At 48.4% G+C, this 25291-nt stretch overlaps 1 protein-coding gene across 6 annotated transcripts in view; it reads left to right on the forward strand.

Moving 5' to 3' along the window:
- The window catches only part of inpp4ab (inositol polyphosphate-4-phosphatase type I Ab), a 56467-nt gene extending 31845 nt beyond the window's left edge, over nt 1-24622 (forward strand). For 2 of the 6 annotated variants that reach the window (XM_062528513.1, XM_062528512.1), the window contains 11 exons: nt 4959-5142; nt 6598-6813; nt 7716-8073; nt 10258-10290; nt 10800-10972; nt 11950-12073; nt 12548-12815; nt 13313-13410; nt 13497-13609; nt 14391-14545; nt 22484-24622. In XM_062528513.1, the coding sequence (XP_062384497.1) occupies nt 4959-5142; nt 6598-6813; nt 7716-8073; nt 10258-10290; nt 10800-10972; nt 11950-12073; nt 12548-12815; nt 13313-13410; nt 13497-13609; nt 14391-14545; nt 22484-22616 (1855 nt within the window). In that variant the 3' untranslated portion in view covers nt 22617-24622. Of the gene's footprint in view, nt 1-1348; nt 1367-4955; nt 5143-6597; nt 6814-7715; nt 8074-10257; nt 10291-10799; nt 10973-11949; nt 12074-12547; nt 12816-13312; nt 13411-13496; nt 13610-14390; nt 14546-22483 lie in introns of all 6 variants that reach the window. The other 4 variants (XM_062528510.1, XM_062528514.1, XM_062528511.1 and 1 more) reach the window with 4 other exon arrangements.
- The last annotated feature ends 669 nt before the right edge of the window (nt 24623-25291 follow it).

Here is a 25291-nt window from a genome sequence, read left to right on the forward strand (position 1 = left end):
TTACGTTACATCATATTACATTTGGCTGACGCTTGTTAACCAAAGCGACGTACAACATGGTGAACATTTCAAGCTTTTTGAAGAAATTCCAACAACTCTAGGAAAAAATGTTAAAAAGGTAGAATGCAGTAGGAATAACTGCATCAATGAGTGCAATTGTCTGGAGGGGGAATGCTATTGTTACTGTTACTGATCTGACAGTAACTGCAGTAACTAGTGATGTCCACATTATAGATTCAGCTGTAACTAGTGATGTCCACATTATAGATTCAGCTGTAACTAGTGATGTCCTCATTATAGATTCAGCTGTAACTGCAGTAACTAGTGATGTCCTCATTCTAGATTGGGACCTCAGATCCAGCTCTGCAACTTGACATCATGATACACATGCTTATACAGGGCTCAGGGTTCCCGCTGGAATGTCATGGAATTGCAAAGAGTCTATTCCTGAAAAGTCAGGAGATTTGATAATTGTTTTGGTCCAAGTCATGGAATTTTAGGGAATTTTGTTTATTGAATGTGCAAATTTTAGTTGCCATTGATCAAAATAATATCTTCTGTGCAATATATTTCTTTCTTGGATTAATTTACATGCTTCGTCTAGTACTGTGGCTTATTTTTATCCGCCAAGTACAAAGACAAACCATTTTTCTGTATATGACAGTTCAGCTTTCTAGTCCATGAAATTCAAACTTTTTTGGAGTGGGAGCCCTGATTGCTGGCTTGCTAACGTTCAGTGACCGCTCCACACAGCGCCATGCACAGTGTGGCGCTAAGTGTGACGCTACGTGTGTTTTAAAGTTTGCAGGTTGGAGTTGTTAAGTAACTGTTGTTGAGGCACACCCAGGATGTCCGTTCTCCACTTTGAACTTGATAGAAGCCGACTTGCATGTGTTTGTGTCGGCACACTGCTTAACTGGTGGACAGTCGACGTTTCTACTGAGTGTATTTCTGTACAGACGGAAACAATGCAACGTTGTTTCAGTGCCACTAGTATCTCCGGTGTTATGGCCGAACGCAAGCTTACAGTATATTATCTGCCAAAGGAAATGTGAAATCTTGCGCCCATGCTTCCATGTTTTTAGCCAGCTCTGTCATCAGATATAAGAGCAATGCCAATCAGCATTGACTTATTGCATGTTTTTTCAGCATTTTTAATTCTTAATTTCTTCTATTTTTTTTATCTGAAAGCTTATCATCATTTTTAGTGCTTCCATGTGGCTGTTGGCTGTATTCAGTGGCTTAAGTGCATCATATCTTTATAAATATTTATTCGTTGATTATTTAAGGTACATTATTATTGTTGTTTTTCTGGCTTTTGAAATGTTGATTTTTGTTTTCTGGTCAGCATTTATGAGGAGGAATGGTGAGTGGTTTTGTACCTGAATGCTTTTCCTTGGTTGTGTGTGTGTGTGTGTGTGTGTGTTCCGACGGGAATGCTTTTCCTTGGTTGTTCCTTTCTCCCCGTGTTTCTCTCTGCATGAACGAGTGTTGGCGTTCTCATTTGACTCCACCCGTCACATTTGAGTTGCCCCGTCCATGTAAATGTGTGTTTATATACATGTGTGTTTACATACACGTGTGTGTGTTTACATGTGGCCATTAACTCACGCTGTGGTGTGTGCTGCACCTTTTACACGTTTTGTTGAGCAGTCCGAGTCTCGGTCTCTGTTCCCCTCTTGTTTCACTACCCGTCACTCCCTGTGTTGCTACTTGTTTCATTACTAACGGGTCTCTGTGCTCAGTCTTATAGTGAATTAGCCTCACATATTATAGGCCGACTTCGTCCTTCTGAGGTCAGCTGAAGGTCAAGGCTGAGTGAGATAGGGACCTGGAGTCACTTAAGATGATGTGGTGGTGACTAGGGATGGGTATCGATAACCGATACTAGACCGATACCAGTCCATGCCTCGTCGATACCAAGGTATTGTTAAGATCCCAGACAAACGGTGCTACTATCGGTATTTACAGTATGTGCCTATTAGTAATTCGACGAAGTCAGTAGGTGTGGTGTTGAGTGATTGGCACGGTGCCCTGTTTGTCCTCTACTTCATCCGTAATGTCCATTCTTTGCTATGGTGTAAATTATCGATAAGAGTATCGATAAGAGCCGGTATTGTTAATCAGTATCGATTTTGGTATCAGTATCGATAAAATCCTAATGATACCCATCCCTAGTGGAGCCTACTCTGGGTGGACAGTCCTGCAGCTGAGTGAGTGTATGTGGGTGTATGTGTGTGTGTGTGTGTGTGTGTGTGTGTGTGTGTGTGTGTGTGTGTGTGTGTGTGTGTGTGTGGGTCCCAGAGCTAGTTACCGACCCACACTCTCACTGATGGCCCACCCCTGCCTGCCTGAGTGGCCATCTGAATCAGGGGGTGGGCTAGCGGTTGTGTGTGTGTGTGTGTGTGTGTGTGTGAGTGGCCATCTGAATCAGGGGATGGGCTAGCGGTTGTGGAGTGAGAGTGTGCAGAGGCAATGCAGCCTGGAGCCTTATTGCTGTCATCCATCAGCGCTCAGATCTGTGTGTGTGTGTGTGTGTGTGTGTGTGTGTGTGTGTGTGTGTGTGTGTGTGTGTGTGTGTGTGTGTGTGTGTGTGTGTGTGTGTGTGTGTGTGTGTGTGTGTGTGTGTGTGTGTGTCAGTCCAGATCAGTGGTCGCAGAACAGAACACGAGTTTGGGTCTGAGACCCAAAGAGAGTGTGAGGAGTTGCTTGCACGGATTGTCTATCCATTTTCTCTATCTCTCTGTTTCCATGTCCACACACATGCACACACACACACGCACACACACACGGTGTGAGGAGTTTGATAGTCGAACTGTCGAACAGTCGAACTGATAGTCTCTCTATCTCTCCCTTTACACACACACACACACACACACACACACACACACACACATAAATGTTGTTAGGATAGTTTCTAATCTACTCCAGAAGTGCATTGAGTCATGAGGTTAGAGATGAGTGTGAGGTACAGTACGCATCCATACCTGCTGTGAGTCATGTGGAGTTGAGCTGTGCAGGGTGCTCGCTCAGCCCCCTCAGTGGGATAACTGTGTGTGTGTGCGTGTGTGTGCTTGTGTGTGTGTGTGTGTGTGTGTGTGTGTGTGTGTGTGTGCACTGGGCTTCCTCTCTGTGGGCTGACTCTGTGTGTGTGTGTGTGTGTGTGTGTGTGTGTGTGTGTGTGTGTGTGTGTGTGTGCGCGCGTGTGTGAGTGTGTGTGCGCGCGCACGCATGTGTGTGTGTGTGTGTGTGTGTGTGTATGTGTGTGTGTGCGCACGCATGTGTGTGTGTGTGTGTGTGTGTGTGTGTGTGTGCACTGGGCCTCCTCTCTGTGGGATGGAAGATGTCTGGAGGAGGGATGCTGTTGATGTAGAACACCAGAGAGAGTTATGTAAACACACGCCCGCTCACACACATTACTGCTGCGCTCACTGCAACACATCATCCAACTCTGTTTGTCGGTGTGTGTGCGCTTGTGTGTGTGTGTGTGGGGGGGGGGGGGGTGGGTGGTTGACTGAGAGAGAGTGTGTATTAATCACTTTGTGCTAGTACTGTGTGCTTGTGTGTTTTATTAGAACGGCGAGCTATGTTCACAGGGAGAGCGAGAGAGAGAGTTTATATGTGGGTTTGTGTACGCGAGTGTCTGTTATTATGGTGTGTGTGTGTGTGTGTGTTTGTGTGCATGGATAGTTGGTGTTTTACGCATTGGTGTACCACATTTACGGGCCAACACCCAGTGGTGGTGAAGCTCAATGTCTTTATCAGATCTCCTCAATAGTCCCATGAGTGGTTATGACTGTGCAGAAGTCAATAATGAGCAGTCAGTGTTACTGGCAGTTCTGTCTCTATAAAAAGAGTCACAGAAATTGATGCTGAATACAGTGCAGTCAGCCTGATGAGTATGTTCACAGAGCTGTTTATTGTCTACAGGACTAGTGTGTAGTGCAGTTTAAACTGCTTTTGAAAACCAGAGATCAAATCAGCCATTTAATCAATTTAAGGATGTGTAGGAATGTGACATTGCATTCAAAATTGCAGTTGACTTTGCATCAAGCATCAAGCCTATATGGTAGTCAAGGCAACCGTGAGGTGAACTGTTACGTTGATGCTTACTGATGATGGTCCCTGATAAGGAACAAACTCTTTTTTAATACCTGATGGGTGCTGGCTTCACAAGTCCGTTGTTGCTCTGTTTGTGTGAGTGTGTGTGTGTGGATATGGGAATGTGTGTGTGTGTGTGTGTGTGTCTGTGTGTATGTGTGTGTGTATGGGTGTATGGGAGTGTGTGTTCGTGTGTGTGTGTTTGTGTGTGTGTGTGTGTTTATGAGAGTGTGTGTGTGTGTGTGTGTGTGTGTGTGTGTGTTTATGAGAGTGTGTGTGAGTGTTGGCGGCGCTATAAGAGCTCCTCGCTGGCTAACTGGCGTGTCTGTGTGGCCCCTGCAGCAGTGCTCTGTCCAGTTCCCAGTCCATCGTGTACATCCCTCAGGACATCGTGTGTGTATATGGGAGTGTGTGTGTGTGTGTGTGTGTGTGTGTGTGTGTGTGTGTGTGTGTGTGTGTTTAAGCGCTGGCTAACTGGCGTGTCTGTGTGGCCCCTGCAGCAGTGCTCTGTCCAGCTCCCAGTCCATCGTGTACATTCCTCAGGACATTGTGTGTGTGTGTGTGTGTGTGTGTGTGTGTGTGTGTGTGTGTGTGTGTGTGTGTGTGTGTGTGTGTGTGTGTGTGTGTGTGTGTGTGTGTGTGTGTGTGTGTGTGTGTGTGTGTGTGTGTGTGTGTGTGTGTGTGTGTGTGTGTTTAAGCGCTGGCTAACTGGCGTGTCTGTGTCTGTGTGGCCCCTGCAGCAGCGCTCTGTCCAGCTCCCAGTCCATCGTGTACATCCCTCAGGACAGTGTGTGTGTGTGTGTGTGTGTGTGTGTAAGCGCTGGCTAACTGGCGTGTCTGTGTGGCCCCTGCAGCAGCGCTCTGTCCAGCTCCCAGTCCATCGTGTACATCCCTCAGGACATCGTGCGGGCGAAGGAGATCATCGCCCACATCAACACGCTGAAGACGCAGGTCAGCTACTACACCGAGCGCCTCTCCCGCGCCGCCAAGGAGCGCTCCGCCAACGGCCTGGAGAGGACCCTCGCCATCCTGGCCGACAAGGTGAGCCCTCTGCCCACACATCGCCACGGCTACTGCCCTCTGCCCACACATCGCCACGGCTACTGCCCTCTGCCACCACACATCGCCATGGCTACTGCCCTCTGCCACCACATCGCCATAGCTACTGCCCTCTGCCCACATATTGCCATGGCTACTGCCCTCTGCCCACACATCGCCACCACATCGCCATAGCTACTGCCCTCTGCCACCACATCGCCACGGCTACTGCCCTCTGCCACCACATCGCCACGGCTACTGCCCTCTGCCCACACACCGCCACCACATCACCACGGCTACTGCCCTCTGCCACCACATTGCAATAAGCAACGTGTCGGTTAGGTCAGTTAAAGGCTGGCTCATTTGTTTCCATAATAAATCACAAAAACCTCAGACTCACAACTGAATAACCTTCATTCATTCTAAGAGATCTGTTCTAATATCTGTAGGCTAGTGTGGGGTTCTGTGTCAGTGTAAGATTTTCACAGAAGGAGGCGAAGCAGCAAACAAGGTGACGCAAGAAGCAAGAATAGTAATGAAGTGGGGTGTTGCTACATGTACATCCTCTCCGTGTACTGTAATGCATCTCCTCTTACGTGTGACATCCTGAGAGCGCTTCCTTCCCTAGTCATCATTCACTCTAAGCTGGCTCTTTGTCCTCCTCCCCCAGTGGAGTATTGATCACAGGCCTGGTTGTAAGAGCCTTATTGATCATTCAAGGGGATAATTGATAGTTCTTTTTCTCCTCTGCTCTTCAGCCCATGTATTAAACTGTGTCCTCTATATCACCCTCATGCTGAATAGAATGTGTGTAGCCATCTCATCAGCTGCTATAGCTGGGCTACAGGCCTGCCATCTCATCAGCTGCTGTAGCTGGGCTATAGGCCTGCCATTTCAGGAGAAGGCAGCATGTAGCATAGCTGGGCTACAAGGCTACAATTTCAGGAGAAGGCAGTGTGTAGCATAGCTGGGCTACAAGGCTACAATTTCAGGAGAAGGCAGTGTGTAGCATAGCTGGGCTACAAGGCTACAATTTCAGGAGAAGGCAGTGTGTAGCATAGCTGGGCTACAAGGCTACAATTTCAGGAGAAGGCAGTGTGTAGCATAGCTGGGCTACAAGGCTGCCATTTCAGAAGAAGGCGGCATGTAGCATACAGGTAGCTGGGCTACAAGGCTGCCATTTCAGGAGAAGGCAGTGTGTAGCATAGCTGGGCTACAAGGCTGCCATTTCAGCAGGGCAGGGCTTAGATCTGACCCTGGGAACAACAAGTAGACCGCTGCCAGTAGATCTAAGTGACCTGTTGGGATTGTAAAGGACTAGCATGTCTTAAATGTCTTCTGGTCCCAGGCCATTGTGTGTTGTAGAAATGTGTTCGTACAGTAACTGAAGGGGATGCTAACTGAAGGGGATGCTAACTGAAGGGAATGGTGTAACTGTAACTGTTGGGTTTCCCTCAGACACGGCAGCTGGTGACGGTGTGCGACTGTAAGCTGCTGGCGTCGGCCATCCAGGCTCTGAACGCGGCGCGGCCGGAGTACATCGCCTCCAAGGTGTCCCCCTCGGCCGACGCCGAACAGGTGGTGCTGCGCAACGACCAGGACACGCTACTGGCCAAGTGGAGCGGCAGCAACAGCCGCACCTCGCTGCACGTGGACTGGCATGAGGAGGAGTGGGTAAGGAGGCCACCACGGGCGCAGTTAGTGTTAAACTGGCACGAGGAGGAGTGGGTAAGGAGGCCACCATGGGCGCAGTTAGTGTTAAACTGGCACGAGGAGGAGTGGGTAAGGAGGAGGCCACCACGGGTGCAGTTAGTGTTAAACTGGCACGAGGAGGAGTGGGTAAGGAGGAGGCCACCACGGGCTCACTTAGTGTTAAACTGGCACGAGGAGGAGTGGGTAAGGAGGCCACCACGGGTGCAGTTAGTGTTAAACTGGCACGAGGAGGAGTGGGTAAGGAGGCCACCACGGGCGCAGTTAGTGTTACATTGTAAACGTTAAAAAGGAATGGTGTTTTCACCACATCGAACATGATATTTGATCTGATTAAATCTGTTAGGTCTAAATACTCTGATTACAGTTTGAGTTTAGCTTGTTTATTTTTTTTATTTGTACCCTGACACCATCTCTATTTCTTGTCCTTGTGAGGTAATGATTTGTGCCAACGTTTTTAAATTGGAAGTAGAGTGAGTGCGCAGCAACTTTAAGCTCAATACATTTTCTTGTAAAGCTGTCAAGACCTCCTGTAATTTTACCAGCATCTCTCATGGCAATGAAATAGATGTCGGTGTCATGTGCATGAAGGTGAACAGCATTTACATGTTTACAAATATAATTTATGTAAATGATGAATAGCAGTGGCCCAAGAATGGAGCCTTGTGGAACTCTAGTTTTAAATTCAGCCTTCCCTGATTTTCTGACTTCCAAGGGTCATTTAACCAAATAGAAGTGCAGCAGATATGTCAACAATGGTTTTGAATGCAGCTGTCTACTCAATTCCAAAGAAAAGACATGCTTCCTTGGTTTTTGGTGATTCAGAAACTGATGTCAATGTTTGATGTGCGTGTGTGTGTTTCCAGGAGAAGGTGTGGCTGAACGTGGACAAGAGTCTGGAGTGTATAATCCAGCGTGTGGACAAGCTGCTGCAGAAGGAGCGGCTGCACAGCGACAGCAGCGAGGACATGGCGCAGTGCGACCAGCAGGGCGGCGCCACTCCTAAGAAAGGTAACGAGAAGACGCGAGCCTTCTGGATCAACCCCATCTCCGCCAAGGACTCTTCCTCTTCCTCCTCGTCATCGTCGTTACCTTCCTCCCAGCATGCACAGCCGCCAGAACCGTACCAGAGGTCACTCTCATCACCATCGTCACCCTCATCACCGTCATCATCCTCACTGCCTGTTGCATGCCACCCGGGTTCTAACAGAAACTCCGCTAACTGTAGGTTTAGCTCTTAAGTTCTGTGTTCTGCACATTTCTATTCGTTTGCATTTATTCATTTCTCCATTTCCTCATCTGTTGTTCACAAGGCACCATTGGGCTCCATTATGGACCTTTATTTTGCATTGACTAGAGCTGTCCTGCTGCAGTAGAAATGATCCCCAGCTTAGCGTTACGTCTGGTATGCCAAAACCCCCATTACAACACAATATATGCAAAGCAGCATGTCCAGAGGTGTGAGAAATGATAAATGCAACATCAGCTAGTTGTTCTCTGAGTAAGTAGCTCAGCTCCAGGCCTGTGACCATAGGGTAGACCGTAGCGCAGGGTCCAGCTAGATTACAGTGCACTGACCCCCTTGATCATCAGTATTCACAGCACGGTCTGTCTGATCACATCACTCTCCATCTCTCTGTGTGTGTCTCTCTCTTCTGCACCCTCTCTCTCTCTATCTCTCTCTTCTGCACCCTCTCTCTCTCCTCTCTTGTGTGGCATGTCCTGGCTTTGTAAAGCGTGTACATGTGTTTTGATGTGTGCTGTGTGCGAGGCCTGCTCTCATCTCTGCTCATGCTCCTCATTCTCTCCACTTAGCGCTTAGCATGTAGCGCATCAAACGGCTCATATTTGCACTTCAGACCCTGTGACGCCTCATTTGCATTCTCTGACATTTTAACGTCCTGTTTGCAGTGCACAGTAATATCGTCAGAATATCAAACAGATTATGTTCTCTCAGGATTAAACAGAAGTGGTTCAATATGGATTAATAATTAGCTGCCCTGATCATTTGATCAGTATCATGAAACTGTGTTTGTTCCTCATGATGTTTGTGTATATTTGTGTGTGTGTGTGATTCAATGCAATGTGAATCTCCCATGTGTGAGTTAAGCCTTCCGTAGCAGGGCTCCACTGAATGTAGTCATTTGGAATGCGATGCAGTTTTCGTAGTCTCTGTCCGTCCTCCAGACTGTCTTCACTGAGGTCTTGCGTCAGCTTCGTCTCAGCTTTCCCTGTCTGATCTCAGTGTCAGTCTCCGGGTCAGCTGTACCGATGCTGCGGGCCTCGCCGCCTGCCTGCGGGAAAGCACAAGCACATGCTATATGGGCCGTATATCCACTGGGTGACAGGCCAGCCATGCATTTCCCTCGCTGGACTGGCTATTGATTCTGGCTCAGCGGCAGAGCCTCCGTGCAGTAGAGTGTGTGTGATGGCTCAGTGCAGTGGAGGCAGTGTGTGTGTGTGTGTGTGATGTTTCAGTGCAGTGGAGGAAGAGTGTGTGATGGCTCTCTGCGGTGCAGTATTGCAAAGCTCCAGAAGCTCGTATGGCAGAGGTCAGTGAGGCTGAGCGAAAGGAGATCTGAAATGTGCCGTCCTGCTCACTGAGAGGAGTCTCATATATATATAATCATATATATAATATGGCACAATAAAGCCCAGAGGCCGGTCTTTAGACTTCACATGTCATTTGCATCATGGTATAATAATGTATAATATGGCACAATAATATATATATATATATATATATAATATGGCACAATAAAGCCCAGAGGTCAGTCCTTAGACTTCACGCGTAACATGCATCATGGTAACTGTCCATCCAAATGCCAACGATGCTTAAAGGCAGATCGCTGCAAAAGGATGCTCAGGTTTAATGAGGCTCAAGGAGGGCCATGTTATTTATAATTATACAATTATTTATATATTTTTTATTTAATACTTTCAAGTGGTTTTGGCAGATGATGCAGGTCATGATACGTTTTTTATCTTTTAGTAGAGATTTATACGAGTAGAAGTGATTGCTGTGTGTTTTAGCTCCTGAGTGCAGATACTTAATAGTGTGCTTTAAGTCCTGGTTGTTTGTGCTAGTGGCTCTCCTGTGTTCTTATAGGCCAGGCTAAGCTGTGCTAGTGGATCTCCTGTGCTCCTATAGGTCAGACTAAGCTGTGCTAGTGGATCTCCTGTGTTCCTGTAGGCCAGGCTAAGCTGTGCTAGTGGATCTCCTGTGTCCTTATAGGTCAGGCTAAGCTGTGCTAGTGGATCTTCTGTGCTCCTATTGGCCACGCTAAGCTGTGCTAGTGGATCTCCTGTGTTCCTATAGGCCAGGCTAAGCTGTGCTATTTGTGTTGCCATGTTCTCTGTGTTGCGTGTCTTAACCATGCATGCTGCGCCTCCACTCCACTCCTCTAGATGGCAGTCCAGCAGGCGAGGAGGCCTCCGCAGGTAAGAGTGCCAGCCCCCCTCCCCCTCCCCCCCGCTTCTGTCTCCTTTGCCCGCAGTGCTTCTGCTAAATGTCACACTACCTCCATTCTTTGTCATTCTATGTATGTTTTGTAGAGTAAATTAGAGAACGCTCATGTAGAACATTCTAAGATATAGAGCATTCTAAGATATAGACGTAAGATAAGAATTAAGATAAGAAAGTGAGAAGATTTAGTTTGAGAGACTTTTTAGAGAACTATCTGTATTCTAAGTGTGTATTTGTGTGTGCGTGTGTGCGTGCATCCGTGTGTATGTGTGTATGTTCATGTGTCTGTGTGTGTGTGTGTGTGTGTGTATCCGTGTGTGTGTGTGTGTGTGTGTGTGTGAGCCCGTGTGTGTGTGTGTATCCGTGTGTGTGTGTGCGCGTGTGTGTGCGCGCGCGTGTGTGTGTGCGCGCGCGCGTGTGTGTGTGTGTGTGCGCGTGTGTGTGTGTGTGTGTGTGTGTGTGTATCGGTGTGTGTGTGTGTCAGGTGAGTGGAGCGAGGCGCTGTACCCTCTGTTAACCACGCTGATGGAGTGTGTGGCCATGATGAGTGACAAGGCCAAGAAGTCCATGGTGTTCCTGCTCATGCAAGACTCAGCGCCCACCATCGCCCTGGACCTGGGCCTGCAGTACCGCCGCGACGTCGTCTTCTGCCAGACGGTACACACACACACACACACACACACACACACACACACACACACACACACACACACACACACACACACACATAATGATATTGACCTGGGCCTGCAGTACCGCCGCGACGTGGTCTTCTGCCAGACGGTACACACACACACACACACACACACACACACACACACACACACACACACACACACACACACACACACATAATGATATTGACCTGGGCCTGCAGTACCGCCGCGACGTGGTCTTCTGCCAGACGGTACACACACACACACACACACACACACACACACACACACACACACACACACACACACACATAATGATATTGACCTGGGCCTGCAGTACCGCCGCGACGTGGTCTTCTGCCAGACGGTACACACACACACACACACACACACACACACACACACACACACACACACACACACACACACACACACACACACACACACACACGCACACACACACACACACATAATGATATTGACCTGGGCCTGCAATACCGCCGCAACGTGGTCTTCTGCCAGACGGTACACACACACACACACACACACACACACACACACACACACAGATAATGATATTGACCAGGACCTGCAGTACCGCCGCGACGTGGTCTTCTGCCAGACGGTACACACACACACTCATGTACACACACACACACACACACACACACACACATGAACATACTGTCCACACATACACACGGATGCATGCACACACAAATACACACTTAGAATACAGATAGTTCTCTAAAAAGTCTCTCAAACAAAATCTTCTTACTTTCTTATCTTAATACACACACACACACACACACACACACACACGCATATACACACACACACACACACACACACACACACTCTCTCACACACACACACACACACACACACACACACACACACACACACACACACACACACACACACACACACACATAATGATATTGAAGTCAAACCCACTCTCTCCTCTCCTCTCTGCAGCTCACTGCTCTAATCTGTGGCTTCATCATCAAGCTGAGGAACTGTCTCCGTGACGACGGTTTTCTGAGGCAGCTCTACACCATCGGCCTCCTGGCTCAGTTTGAGAGTCTCCTCAGTACCTACGGTGGGCACGCACTTACACGCACTTACACACACTTACACACACTTACACGCACTTACACACACTTACACGCACTTATTCACTTACTGCAGACGGTGGTAGTGTAGTGGTTAAGGAGCTGGGCTAGCGCATAGTAGCCTGAAAGTCGTTGGTGCGATTCTCGCCTTCCACTGTTGTGCCCTTGAGCAAGGCACTTAGTAACCTTAGTAACAAGTTGCTCCGGGCACAATGTAATGACAATGTCAGCCCTTGTAATGTAGTTGACATACAGTATGTTAGTCACTTTGGACAAAAAGTGTCTGCTAAATGTAATGTAATTGTAATGTAATTTACCCACACTTACACACACTTACACACCCTTACCCACTTACAGTACACATCTTACTGTCAGGCTCCACCAGGTTCTCAGCTGAAGAAGTGTTTTACCGTGTGTGTGTGTGTGTGTGTGTGTGTGTGTGTGTGGCGTGTGTGTCTCAGGCGAGGAGCTCTCCATGCTGGAGGACATGAGCGTCGGCGTCAACGACCTTCGGAACGTGACCTTCAAGGTCACGCAGGCCAGCTCGGGCGCCGCCCCCGACATGCTGCCCGTCATCACCGGCAACCGCGACGGCTTCAACGTCCGCATCCCGTTGCCAGGGACGCTGTTCGACGCGTTGCCGCGGGAGATCCAGAACGGGATGCTGCTGAGGGTCCAGCCGGTGCTCTTCAACGTCGGCATCAACGAGCAGCAGACGCTCGCCGAGAAGTGAGTACGAGACACACTGAGCATGAGCGGAGGAGTCGTGTTATTATTGGGGTTCCCCACAAAGACATTAGCAGAATGGAGGAGTTACAGTATTACAGAGTTACAGTATTTGTGTTATCGGGCATGAGCAGAGGAGTCGTGTTATTATCGGGGTTCCCCACAAAGACATTAGCAGAATGGAGGAGTTACAGTATTTGTGTTATCGGGGAAGAGTGGAGTGGTGTGTTATTATCGGGGTTCCCCACAAAGACATTAGCAGAATGGAGGAGTTACAGTATTACAGAGTTACGGTATTTGTGTTATCGGGGAAGAGCGGAGGAGTTATGTGTTATTATCGGGGTTCCCCACAAACAAATGACTAGAGCTGACAGATAACGATAAGGACATAAATCGTCGTAGTCTCTTTCAGTTATCGTCGAGGTGTGTTGGCGTGAGCTGCCCTTTAAACTGTAGCTGTTGCGCTGCTGTGCCCCAGTTTATTCTGGCTGTGTGTGCAGGTTTGGAGACACGTCCCTGCAGGAGGTCATCAACCTGGAGAGCCTCTCCCGCCTCAACTCCTACTACGAGCAGTTCAAAGAGGTCCTGCCCGACGACTGTGAGTATCAGTCAATCATATGATCACTTCAACACCTATCAGATCTGGTTTTGCGAGATTGTGTAATCACCGCTCCGGTTCCGCAGGTTTGCCCCGATCCCGGAGTCAGACGTGTCTTCCAGAGCTGCTGCGGTTCCTGGGGCAGAACGTGCACGCCAGGAAGAACAAGAACGTGGACATCCTGTGGCAGGCCGCAGAGGTGGGTTTGGCTGAGGAACCGCACATCCTGTGGGCGGCAGCAGAGATAGAGGGCTGAGGAACCGCACATCCTGTGGGCGGCAGCAGAGATAGAGGGCTGAGGAACCGCACATCCTGTGGGCGGGAGCAGAGATAGAGGGCTGAGGAACCGCACATCCTGTGGGCGGCAGCAGAGATAGAGGGCTGAGGAACCGCACATCCTGTGGGCGGCAGCAGAGATAGAGGGCTGAGGAACCGCACATCCTGTGGGCGGCAGCAGAGATAGAGGGCTGAGGAACCGCACATCCTGTGGGCGGCAGCAGAACTAGAGGGCTGAGGAAGCAGCCAACTGCCCCTTAAGAGCGTCCGTCAGACCAGGCCTAGCACAGATGGCACATTATTCACTCATTTGTTTTCCACAATTAGTTGTTGTTGTTGTTGTTGCTGCTGTTGCTATACTCATTACTTGCTGTATTGTGAGAAAGGAAATGAATGCCATAAGTGTCAGCGGTCCTTTTAATGATCCATTCACAACATTCTCTCTTCTTGAGAACAAAGAGCTTCATTTGATCTCCAGTTATTTGCCCCTGGATGCTAACGCTAATGCTAGTGCTAACTAGCAGAGGAATTTAATTGCTGGAATTATGTAATTTTCATGGGAACAAAGAGGGAGCCCTAAATGCTAACATCTCATTTCCTCCACACACACACACACACACACACACACACTCTCTCACACACACACACACACACTCTCTCACACACACACACACACACACACACACACTCTCTCTCTGGACTAGATCTGCCGGCGGCTGAATGGCGTGCGCTTCACCAGTTGCAAGAGTGCGAAGGACCGCACGGCGATGTCGGTGACGCTGGAGCAGTGTCTGATCCTGCAGCACGAGCACGGCATGGCGCCGCAGGTCTTCACGCAGGCCCTCGACTGCATGCGCAGGTGAGACCTCCGCACAACAGCACACCTGCGCAGACAACGTGTCGGAGAAAGTGCAAACTGCAGGGAGGGGGCGCTGTTTCTCTGGTAGACTCACGCCCCCCCGTCCCCCCCCCCCCATCAGTATAAGCAATAGCATATATAGTCTTTTGATCCCGTGAGGGAAATTTGGTCTCTGCATTTATCCCAATTCTTGAATTAGTGAAACACACACAGTGAGGTGAAGCACACACTAACCCGGAGCAGTGAACAGCGGTGCTCGGGGAGCAGTGAGGGGTTAGGAGCCTTGCTCAAGGGGAGCAGTGAGGGGTTAGGAGCCTTGCTCAAGGGGCGCAGTGAGGGGTTAGGAGCCTTGCTCAAGGGGAGCAGTGAGGGGTTAGGGGCCTTGCTCAAGGGGAGCAGTGAGGGGTTAGGTGCCTTGCTCAAGGGGAGCAGTGAGGGGTTAGGAGCCTTGCTCAAGGGGAGCAGTGAGGGGTTAGGTGCCTTGCTCAAGGGGCGCAGTGAGGGGTTAGGAGCCTTGCTCAAGGGGAGCAGTGAGGGGTTAGGGGCCTTGCTCAAGGGGAGCAGTGAGGGGTTAGGAGCCTTGCTCAAGGGCACTTCGGCTGTGGATGTGGGCGTGGGAGAGCAGTGCTTGTGAAAGCACTTCCCCCACCCACATTCTTCCCACTGGCTAGGGATCGAACCGGCAACCCTTCGGGTACCAGCCCGACGCCTGTAACCATGGCTACAGCTGCCCATCATGCCAATGCTCTAGTGTCCAGCAGCTAGAGGGGTCATGAGTTCCGTTCCTGGCTACCACCGTTTTGCCCTTGAGCAGGGCACTTAACCCTGAGTTGCCCCGGGGCAACAGGCCCTCGCAATGATTGAAATATACAGTATGTAAGTGGCTTTGGATGACAGCATCAGCCAAATGAATAAGCATTAGTGTATTTTGATTAAGCATTAGTGTATGATGAATAAGCATTAGTGTGTTTTGTGAACAAAACTCCTGTAAGCCTCTTAGGAACACAGACCCACTGAACCAATGAGACATTCTTTTGTTATTAAATAGACCTTTGCAGCTGATGAATTTATAGATGCAGCATGCTCACTGGCTGTAATCTCTAGAATGAGGGTTTTCAAATTGCCTTTTTGGGGGCTTCTGCCGTTCATGTCACAGTTTTTCTCTACTTTGTACCCTTGACTGGAAAAATCTGTTGCAGCTCACAGCTGAAATCACTGAATTGAATCATCAAAAGCATTAGAGCTGCGCTGTAATCAGACGTCATAGTTGAATGTCTAATGTTATGTCTAATATGAATCATTTAAAGTTCTCTGTTTCTGCGTAGCATGTGAAGCACTTCCTGTTTCTGACTGCACGGTTAGCATAGCACAGCCAGCTGGAAGCAGCTGATGCCTACATTACCCCTGTAGAAGTGTCTGCTCGATCCTCTGGAGTTAGCACTTCCTCCTTGTGTATTCTGCCCCCCCGTCTGTGTGTGTGTGTGTGTGTGTGTGTAAGCGCTGGCTCCAGTGTGTGTGTGTGCGGTGTCCTCAGCTGCTGATGAATGCTTGTGCAGCTCCCAGTCTTGTCGTCGGTTCACTCCATGACTCAGCTTCTCTCATGTGCTGTTCCATATCACTGCACACACCCGCACCCCCCTCACACACACACACACCCCTCACCCACACACACACACACCCCCCCCTCCCACGCACACCCTTAGGAGTCACCATGCACAGGGACAGAACAGCTGAAGCACCAGCACACAAACTATAGAGGGAGTAGGAGCTGTTTGGGGCTGGGGAGGGGCAGAGACTGTCTCTCTCTCTCTCTCTCTCTGTCTGTCTGGGGAGAGTAGTGTCTTTTTGGGGGATGGGGCTGGGGAGAGACTCTCTCTCTCTCTCTCTCTCTCTGTCTGGGGAGAGTAGGGGCTGTTTGGGGCTGAGGAGAGACTCTCTCTCTCTCTGGGGAGAGTAGGGGCTGTTTTGGGGCAGGGGAGAGACTCTCTCTCTCTCTCTGGGGGGAGTAGTGTCTGTTTGGGGGATGGGGCAGGGGAGAGACTCTCTCTCTCTGGGGGGAGTAGGGGCTGTTCGGGGCTGGGGAGAGACTCTCTCTCTCTCTCTGGGGGGAATAGGGGCTGTTCGGGGCTGGGGAGAGACTCTCTCTCTCTCTCTCTCTCTCTCTCTCTCTCTCTCTCTGAGGGGAGTAGGGGCTGTTTGGGGAGAGACTCTTGTGTGTGTGTCTCTGTGGTGTGAGGGCAATCAGTGCATCCCAGCCTGGTTGAATGGTGCTCCACTGCATGTTGTACAGTTGACCCCTCACTCTTGATGTGCAGCACTGTTACGAGATAGAGCTGTACTGGCACACACAGATAAACCTGTGTTTATGTTATTTCTCACACCCAGGCACACATACACACATACACACACACACACACACACACACAGTGTCGTGTGCACTGCTGTGAATGTCCTGTAGTTGTGCAGCATCCCTGCTCGCCTCCTCTGTCCCCTGGAGCTCTCAGCATCCGCGCGCCCGTCCTGTCCAGCCTCCATCCGAGGTCTCCTCCTCCAACAGGCCCCTCCTCCAACAGGCCCCTCCCCCAACAGGCTCCACCTCCAACAGGCTCCTCCTCCAGCGGGATGGGAGCGCGAGGAGCGTAGCGGAGGGGAGGGGAGGATGTCCTGTCGGGGATGGAGTGGTCACCGTCGTCTGCCGGGGTTACCATGAAGCTGTCGCCACTCTGACCCCCTCGACCCCCGCTCTGCCCCCCCCATCCCCCCAATCCCCTGGGCTGCCCAGCAGAGGCTGCATGCCTGTTGCATGCTGGGGAATAAAGCGTGGCAAGCTTGCGCTGCATGGCCTGGTTGGGTTGCACCCTCTCTCTCTCTCTCTCCCTCTCCCTTCCTCCATCTCCCTTCTCCCTCCCTCCATCTCTCCCTCCCTCCCTCTTCCTCTCTCTCTCTCTCTCTCCCTCTATCTCCCTTCTCCCTCCCTCCCGCCATCTCTCCATCTCTCTCTCCCTCTCCCTCCATCTCTCTCTCCCTCTCCCTCCCTCCATCTCTCTCTCTCTCGGGGGGTATGGGGGTGCATGGCCCACCATCGCTGCTGCTCTGTTCAGCTCTGTTTTGCTCTGTTGCTCCCACACACACAAACTGCTGCCGTTTCTCTTTCTGTTTTGGTTCTATGACTCAGATGCAGACCACTCAATGTTTTCTTTGATTCTCTTTTTCTCTTCCTGTCTGTCATCTATGATGTCTGTGTGTTGCTCCATACTGTTTGGTTATTTTGCTCTTTTTTGTCTCCCCCTGGTGGCCATTACCTTATTTTGCGTGAGCGGATTTCTGTTCCTCCATGTATACGTTTCTCCTCCATGTTACTATTCCGTTTCTGCACCTCACTCGCCCCTTGTCCCTCATCTTGGGTTCTCCATTTATACCCCTCCTCTCCTCTCCTGGTATTTGTGTTCCTCATTCATTTCTCCTTCTCCTCTTCTGAGACCCTCTGTCCCTCCCTCCATCCCTCCCTCTGTGTGCATGTGTTCTCTCCATCTGTTTTCTCCTCCGTCTCATTCCACCAATCCCCTCCCCTCTCTTCCTCCCTCTTTTGGCCTCTTTCGCTTGCCATCCTCTTCCCCTTCCTCTCTTTTGATTTTTCCCTCCCTCTCTCCTCCTCTCTTCTCCTCCTCCTCTTCTCCTCTCTTCCTCCTCCTCTCCTCCCCTCGACTCCCTGTGCACCTCCTCTCCTACTCTCTCCTCTCCTCCTCCTCCTCCTCCTCTCCCCTCCTCCTCCTCTCCTCGACTCCCTGTGCACCTCCTCCTCTCCTCCTCCTCCTCCTCCTCCTCTCCCCTCCTCCTCCTCTCCTCAACTCCCTGTGCACCTCCTCCTCCTCTCCTCCTCTCCCCTCGACTCCCTATGCACCTCCTCCTCTCTCCTCTCCTCCTCCTCCTCCTCTCCTCCTCTCTCCTCTCCTCTTCCTCCTCCTCTCCTCTCTCCTCCCCTCCTCCTCCTCCTCCTCTCTCCTCTCCTCTCCCCTCCTCCTCTCCTCGACTCCTTGTGCACCTCCTCCTTCTCTCCTCTGGGCTCCCTGTGCGCCTCCTGGTCTCCTCCGCAGCATTGGGACGAGGGAGGGGGTGACCCAGAAGAACCTGAGTGGGGTGCTGCCGGTGCGGGACCTGCGATTGGACCCCGCCCTGTTCTACTCCCTCCCCCTGCTGGCCTTCAGCCCCAACCTGCTCTTCGTCTGGCTCTTCCTCAGCGTCGCCTTCCTGCTGGCCAAGCTGCGCTACAACTGACCCACACGCTGGCCCTCTCTCTTATTCTCTCTCTATCTCTCTATCTCTCGCTCTCTCTCTCTCTCTCACTGTCTCTCTCTCTTGCTTTCTCTATCTCTCCCTCTATCCTCTATCCTCTCTCTCTCTCTCTCTCTCTCTCTCTCTCTCTCTCTCTCTCTCCCTCTCTCTCTCTCTCTCTCTTGCTTTCTCTCTCTCTCTCTCTCTCTCTCTCTCTCTCTCTATCTTGCTTTCTCTCTCTCTCTCTCCCTCTATCCTCTATCCTCTCTCTCATTCTCCCTCTCTATCTATCTATCTATCTATTTATCTATCTATCCTCTCTCTCTTTCTCTCTCTCTCTCTCTCTCTCTCTCTATCCCCCTCTCTCTCCTGCCCATGCTCTTCCTGCTATGTCACTGCGCTCAGAGGCAAAAACAACAAATAAAAAAGGTCAGACTATTCCCTCTGAAGGCGTGGGGGGGGGGTTGTTCTTCCTCCTTTGCCGTTTCGATTCGGAGATGACCTCTAGAGCGCCACCCTGTGGCCCTGGCTCTCTGGACGCCTCACGCTGGCCTGACGTGCAGGACAGGACAGGACAGGACAGGGCAGTGCTGCCCCCTGGAGGTCTCCGTGGCTCCCTGCGTCTTATCTCACTTCCTCAAGATGGCTGCAGGATAGAAACGCAAGTCGCAAGTGATGCATTTGTAAAATCATTTGTAGAGAAGAACAAGAACACTACGGAATATTCCGCTCATTTCATGGGGAGGAAATAACCCACATGGAGATATTTTAAACGATGAGTTATGCTATTATATCATTGAGATATGCATTCAGTCTTTTCTTGTGTTGTTGTAATAATGGCTTTAAGAGTTTTGCCAGTGTATTTTGCTGGTTGCTGGCTTTATACAGATATATATCAGATATGTTTGTTTTTATATTTCTACATTTATTTAGTTGTAATTTCTTTATGCATTCAGGTAGTGGATATTCCCTTGTTGCTTGCCTTGGCCTTTGTCTTCCACTTGTGTTCATGCTTCAAGTCAAGCATCGAGTTGGTCAGGCGTACGGAGCTTTAGCAGTCCGACAGCTGTCCACACACACGCGCACGCTGTCCCCTGACCAGGGCTGTGCTCACGTCCATGGGTCTTCTCTTTCTTAACGTCTTCCTGTGTCCACTCCCACGTGACTCACCATGCACTTTTGTAGGATTGCTAGCGGGTGTTCTTGCCTCGGCCTGCGTCCGCACGCGAGGGCCGGTTTTGGTAGGATTGTATAAGATTGTAACGTGCTTCAGGGGGAAAATAATGGTACCATGAAAGTTATGATATGTTGGATAGCTCATTATTTTTGTACTGGATTTGTCGCTATACTTCTATATGCATCTGTTGATTTGCTGGCTTTAGATGAAAGTTCAGGTATTGTCTGCTTATAGCTCTAAGCTCAGCCACTCAGATGATGTTGGTCTTGGTATTGGATATATTTATTTTTCCTGGTTTTGAAGGTGGTAATATGGGATATATGTTACATATTTATTATTGTGCCAAAATATAATATTTGTGACCTACCCGGTGTCACATACTAAGTCTTACATAGACATCTTATCTCTGCAAGGGATTCTCCCCGTGATAAACCCCCAATGGTCCATCAACTAGAACTATCGTGGGAACACAGTCAACCGGTGCCAAAGTTTCCTCCATGCTTTGTGGTGGACAGTAGCCATAGCTAGATCAAATGACACACCGAAGGAAATAAGGATCCTTTCATGGTCTACTTCTGTCTAAGGATGTAGATAGATAGATAGATAGATAGATAGATACTTTTATTGATCCCCAAGGGGAAATTCAAGGAATTTGGGATGTACTGAATTGCAGTACCTAAGCAAGAGTCAATATTCAGCCTCATCTATCAATACTTAGATAACAATCTGTTAAGAAATGTTTGGCCAAAAAACATGTTTACATAGATATAGTCTTCATCAATACTTCAATCATTACATTATACACTTTGTTTGCACTTTGAAACCGAGTTAAAGGTTGATGGATTTGCGCTTTTCTATAAATGAGACTAGTTTGTTTTGCTGCATGGCAGAGATATTTTGAGTTTCAAAGGAATCTCTTACGAATGAAATGCAAGATTTGTACAGTGAATTCTCTGGAGTCCCAGTTCTCTATGGTGGAGGATGAAGTATTTGCAATGCTACTGTTTACATGATTAGCTCTGACTATTATGCACTTCTCTATCCAGTAGTGTTGTTCTTTCTTTTCTCCTCTGAGAGTTAATGTCTTCTTTTAAGCCTTGATTTGCGCTCTCCCTTCGATCAGGAAGAAAATCAGAAGACGTGTTTCTAACTACCTCTGTTCCTCTGCGTCGTACTGGGATCGGTCGTGAAGCGGACAGACTGGCGAGAGTCGCCGTGCTTTAGCTGGGTGGTCTGCTCTATGGTGGGGAAGGGATCCGTCCTGTTAGTGAGGGATTACTCGTGTTAAGCATAAGTTCTCAAACTTTCCATGGTGGCTCACCAAGGCCTCAGAAGCCTGCTGAGATTCCAGATTTACTCAACCCAGATATACTGTAACTGATAGCAATATGAGATGTTTAAGAATAGGCCGATTCTTTCTTTTTTCAGAGGCAAGAGGCAAGGCTTATTTTCCAGAGACAATGCTTGCTTATCTGGACAAATACTGGGCACTTTTGCTTGTCATACATGGTCTGTGTTTAGTGATGGCAAGATCTTTGGTTTCAGATATGGATTTGGATGTTTTTTACTTTTCCTGTTCGTTCTCTTGATCTATCATAGAAAATGTTCTTATTTATATTTCAAAATCAGATGATAAGGTTTTTCTTGTTAAGTTGTTAAGAAAATATATTTATATTGTTGTTCAGTATATACATATAAGTATTAGGTATATGTTTGCTGATAATAATAATTTTTATTTATTTTTCTTCTCTCTCTTTTTCATGTATATCATGATAATGTCCTAAGGCCATATCTGCTCGTGTGTGTGTGTGTGTGTGTGTGTGTGTGTACTGGGGTCATGAGATGTCAGTCAGGCATGACTGAACCCTCAACTGACCCTAGACTTATAGGGGGTTGTGGAATGGGACTTACTGGAGGATTTAAAGCACAATGTGAATATTTGCCCCTTGCGCTCCACCCCTGTGGTACAGTATAGTGCAGTATTTGCCCCGGAGGCATGTCTAACTCAAACGTTGCGTCCAGCTTGATGCATATTGGGCACTACGTGGGCTGCTGAATCATCTGTAGGGAAATAAAGCGTTGACACAGAGGAAGATGCTCCAGTACAGTTGAGGCTGGTGTGGAGGATGAACTCACTCAACTCTGGGCACTAAAGACAGGGTGTGTGTTAGCTCCTCTGCCACACACATGCACCCTGCTGGCATAAAGGCTTCTGACCGCGTCTGCACTCCATTGTGTGTGTGTGTGTGTGTGTGTGTGTGTGTGTGTGTGTGTGCCCCTGCTATGTGCTCTCATACCCATCTGGTGCCGTTTACTTTATGATTTTGTCCACTTTTGATTTGGTTTACTTTTTGTTGGTTTGTCATCGTTAACGCCTGCCCTGTTGTTGTCCTGTTTTTGTCCTTTTATCTGTTCTTTCTTCACTTGCTGTCATCCTCTCTGTCCTCTCCTCCTCCTCCTCCTCCTCTCCTCTCCTCCTCTCCCCGTAGTGAGGGTTGTCGGCGTGAGAACACGGTGAAGAACGTGGGATGTCGCAAGTATGCCTTTAACTCCCTTCAACTCAAGGCCTTCCCACGCCACTACAGACCTCCAGACGGAACCTTCGGGAAAGTAGACACATGATCACACACACACGCACACACACACACACACACACACACACACACACACACACACACACATACACACACAATTATCCCATGCTGTTCATAGAGCCTCACACACTTCATATGCCCAGTGACACATAACTAGCAACAGTGTGTGAAATGTAGACGTGTTAGCTTCTACCGTAATCACTGAAGTCATGTGTGCAGTCGTGTGCACTGGCTGGTTTTAATGCATTCTATCCATTTTAGGGAACATGTATACGGTATGTAAAATGGATTACCTTAAGCACTGCATACTCCTAAATACATACCAGTCAAACTATGGAACACTGAAGATGAACTGTGGCTTACAGAGCGTCACGCTCACATGCATTCATGTTTTATTGGATCAAAAGTCCAAAAGTGTATGTGCTGTATAGTGAATGACCATCAGAGTATACTGCCAAACTGAAGAGCTAGTTATCCAGTTATAACATACTACAATGAGCTACAATGTGTAAAGGACAATAGTAACATCACAACATAAAGAGCTGAAGTATTATAAAGGAGAATAGTAACATCACAACATAAAGAGATGAAGTATTATTAATGTTTTCGGAGAATTGGATGCAGACTGTCTTTAAGGTTTTGCTATTTAAACAGTGCACTGTTAAACTTAGCTAACTGTAGCCAGTGCAGAGGATTAGCGTGGACTTGCCATAGACTCAGTGAGTTGCGTCAGAACATAATGGCTAACGCAACAGTAAGAGTAAGAGTAGATCAGTCATTTCTGATGTCCATAGACAACATGTAGCATTCGGTGAGATACGGAAACGCAGAATGGTATGAAGTGGAGCCTGACGCCATGTCGGCTCAGAAAGGACACGTACACGTGCGGCTGACGCCATGCCTGATTCAGATCTTCCAGGGCTCTTGAGCATACAGTACATCCGCTCCTTAGGCTTACTGTACACCCTCACGTTCCTCAGCCATTACAACAGCAAGCTGTTAGGACTTCTGTCTATGCTTTGTTTGTTTGTTTGTTTGTTTGAACTCCATAGGACACACAGTAATTTTTTGGTCTGTCCCCCCCCCTCCATCATTCCCGTCACACCCGTCACACCTGTCACACCTGTCACACCCGTCACACATTCAGCACTCTCCGTCACCACCTGCTGCGTCCACTTCAGCACGCCGTAGTTGTTTCTCTCGCGGTGTGAGACGTGACTTCACTTGTATTTTTCAGTACTTCAATATGTGACGCAAAAAATTAAAGTTGCGGTAACTAACGACTAATCCCCTTCTGTCTCTGTCTGTCGAATTGAACCATGTGCTCTGTGCGATCCTGTAGCTACTGTGTGTGTGCTCAGTGTTCTCACTTCACACCTCTGCTGTCCGCACACGGCCCCACGGCTCTATGAGCAGGAAACACAGCTAGTGTCTCACCATAGATATATATATATATATCTATGGTGTCTCACACTCACCATGAACGGCCCCAGCTAATCACCATGGTGCTTTAGGAGGGAAAGGCCAGGGGGTGTCCTTTGATTGGCTCCTGAAATCAAAACGTAACTGCAGACTGCATTATTAAGCAAGCATTTAGACTCGGGCAGTAGAGGAGATACGTGTCATACTCTTGTGCTTATACTCGAGCCTCACGTCCCATAGTGACCGACAGTGTCCAGTTGTGGTCATCTTCACCATTGACTGTGAAATGCAACAGCCTATATGATGTTGTTGTGGTGCGTCCACCTCTGTGTCTATGTAATTTTTTTATGCGTATAGATATATTATTTTTGTCTTTTGAAATTCTTTGGTTATCCATAGAGCATATTTTGCATTACAACAGTTATTATAGTGGTGTATAATTTACAGACACTTGCTAAAACATATTTAGATTGGACCTGTATTTTTATTTATTTATTTCTACCGCACTGAACCATATTGTGTATTTTATTCTCTTACAAACCTGTATAGGTCAGATTTCTGCTGTAATGTATGCTTTCGACAATATGCCATTAAAAAGAGAATATGAAGAAATGGGAATGATGTTGTTTATTATTTGTGACTGAATTAATTGTGGTATTTGTACAGATGACTAATTAGGACTTGCAGTACTTGACAGACATCTTGTCCAGAGAGAAGCCAACATAGTGAGATTCATTTGTACAGACTACATATACTGTAGATCTCTACTTCAATTTGAGCTCCAGCTTTGTCTTAGTTGAGACCTCTGAAAAACATTTTAGATACAATTTTAAATCATTTAACCTCTGAGGTTTCAGTAATGTACCTTATTTCACCAACTCTTTTTGCACAATCGAAATAAACATAATACAATCATGGGCAAAACGGGTTTGAATCTGCCCCAAATTGCCCTGGTTCACCCTGGGCCTGGTGTATCATAGCCATCCTTATGTAGCAGGACAACACGGCTGACCACTCTGACTGATACAGATATAACTCTGCATTTATAGATGCTCACAAGAGAACAGTATTACTGTGATGCCACAGAACTCAGGCACCATCATCAAAAACACTTCACCAGTGTTGCCAAGTGGACACTATTTCCAGCTGTGAGTAGCAGAGTTGAGCCTGAAAGAAAGCATAAGTGCAGTTGTTTCCACTATTGTTTCAATGGGAAAAAAAAGTATTTTGCATAGTTTCACATGTGTACCTGGTTCTCTAAAATGTGTCAGGAGGCACAGA

Source organism: Sardina pilchardus, chromosome 23 (assembly GCF_963854185.1).
Source record: "Sardina pilchardus chromosome 23, fSarPil1.1, whole genome shotgun sequence".
Classification (NCBI taxonomy): domain Eukaryota; kingdom Metazoa; phylum Chordata; class Actinopteri; order Clupeiformes; family Clupeidae; genus Sardina; species Sardina pilchardus.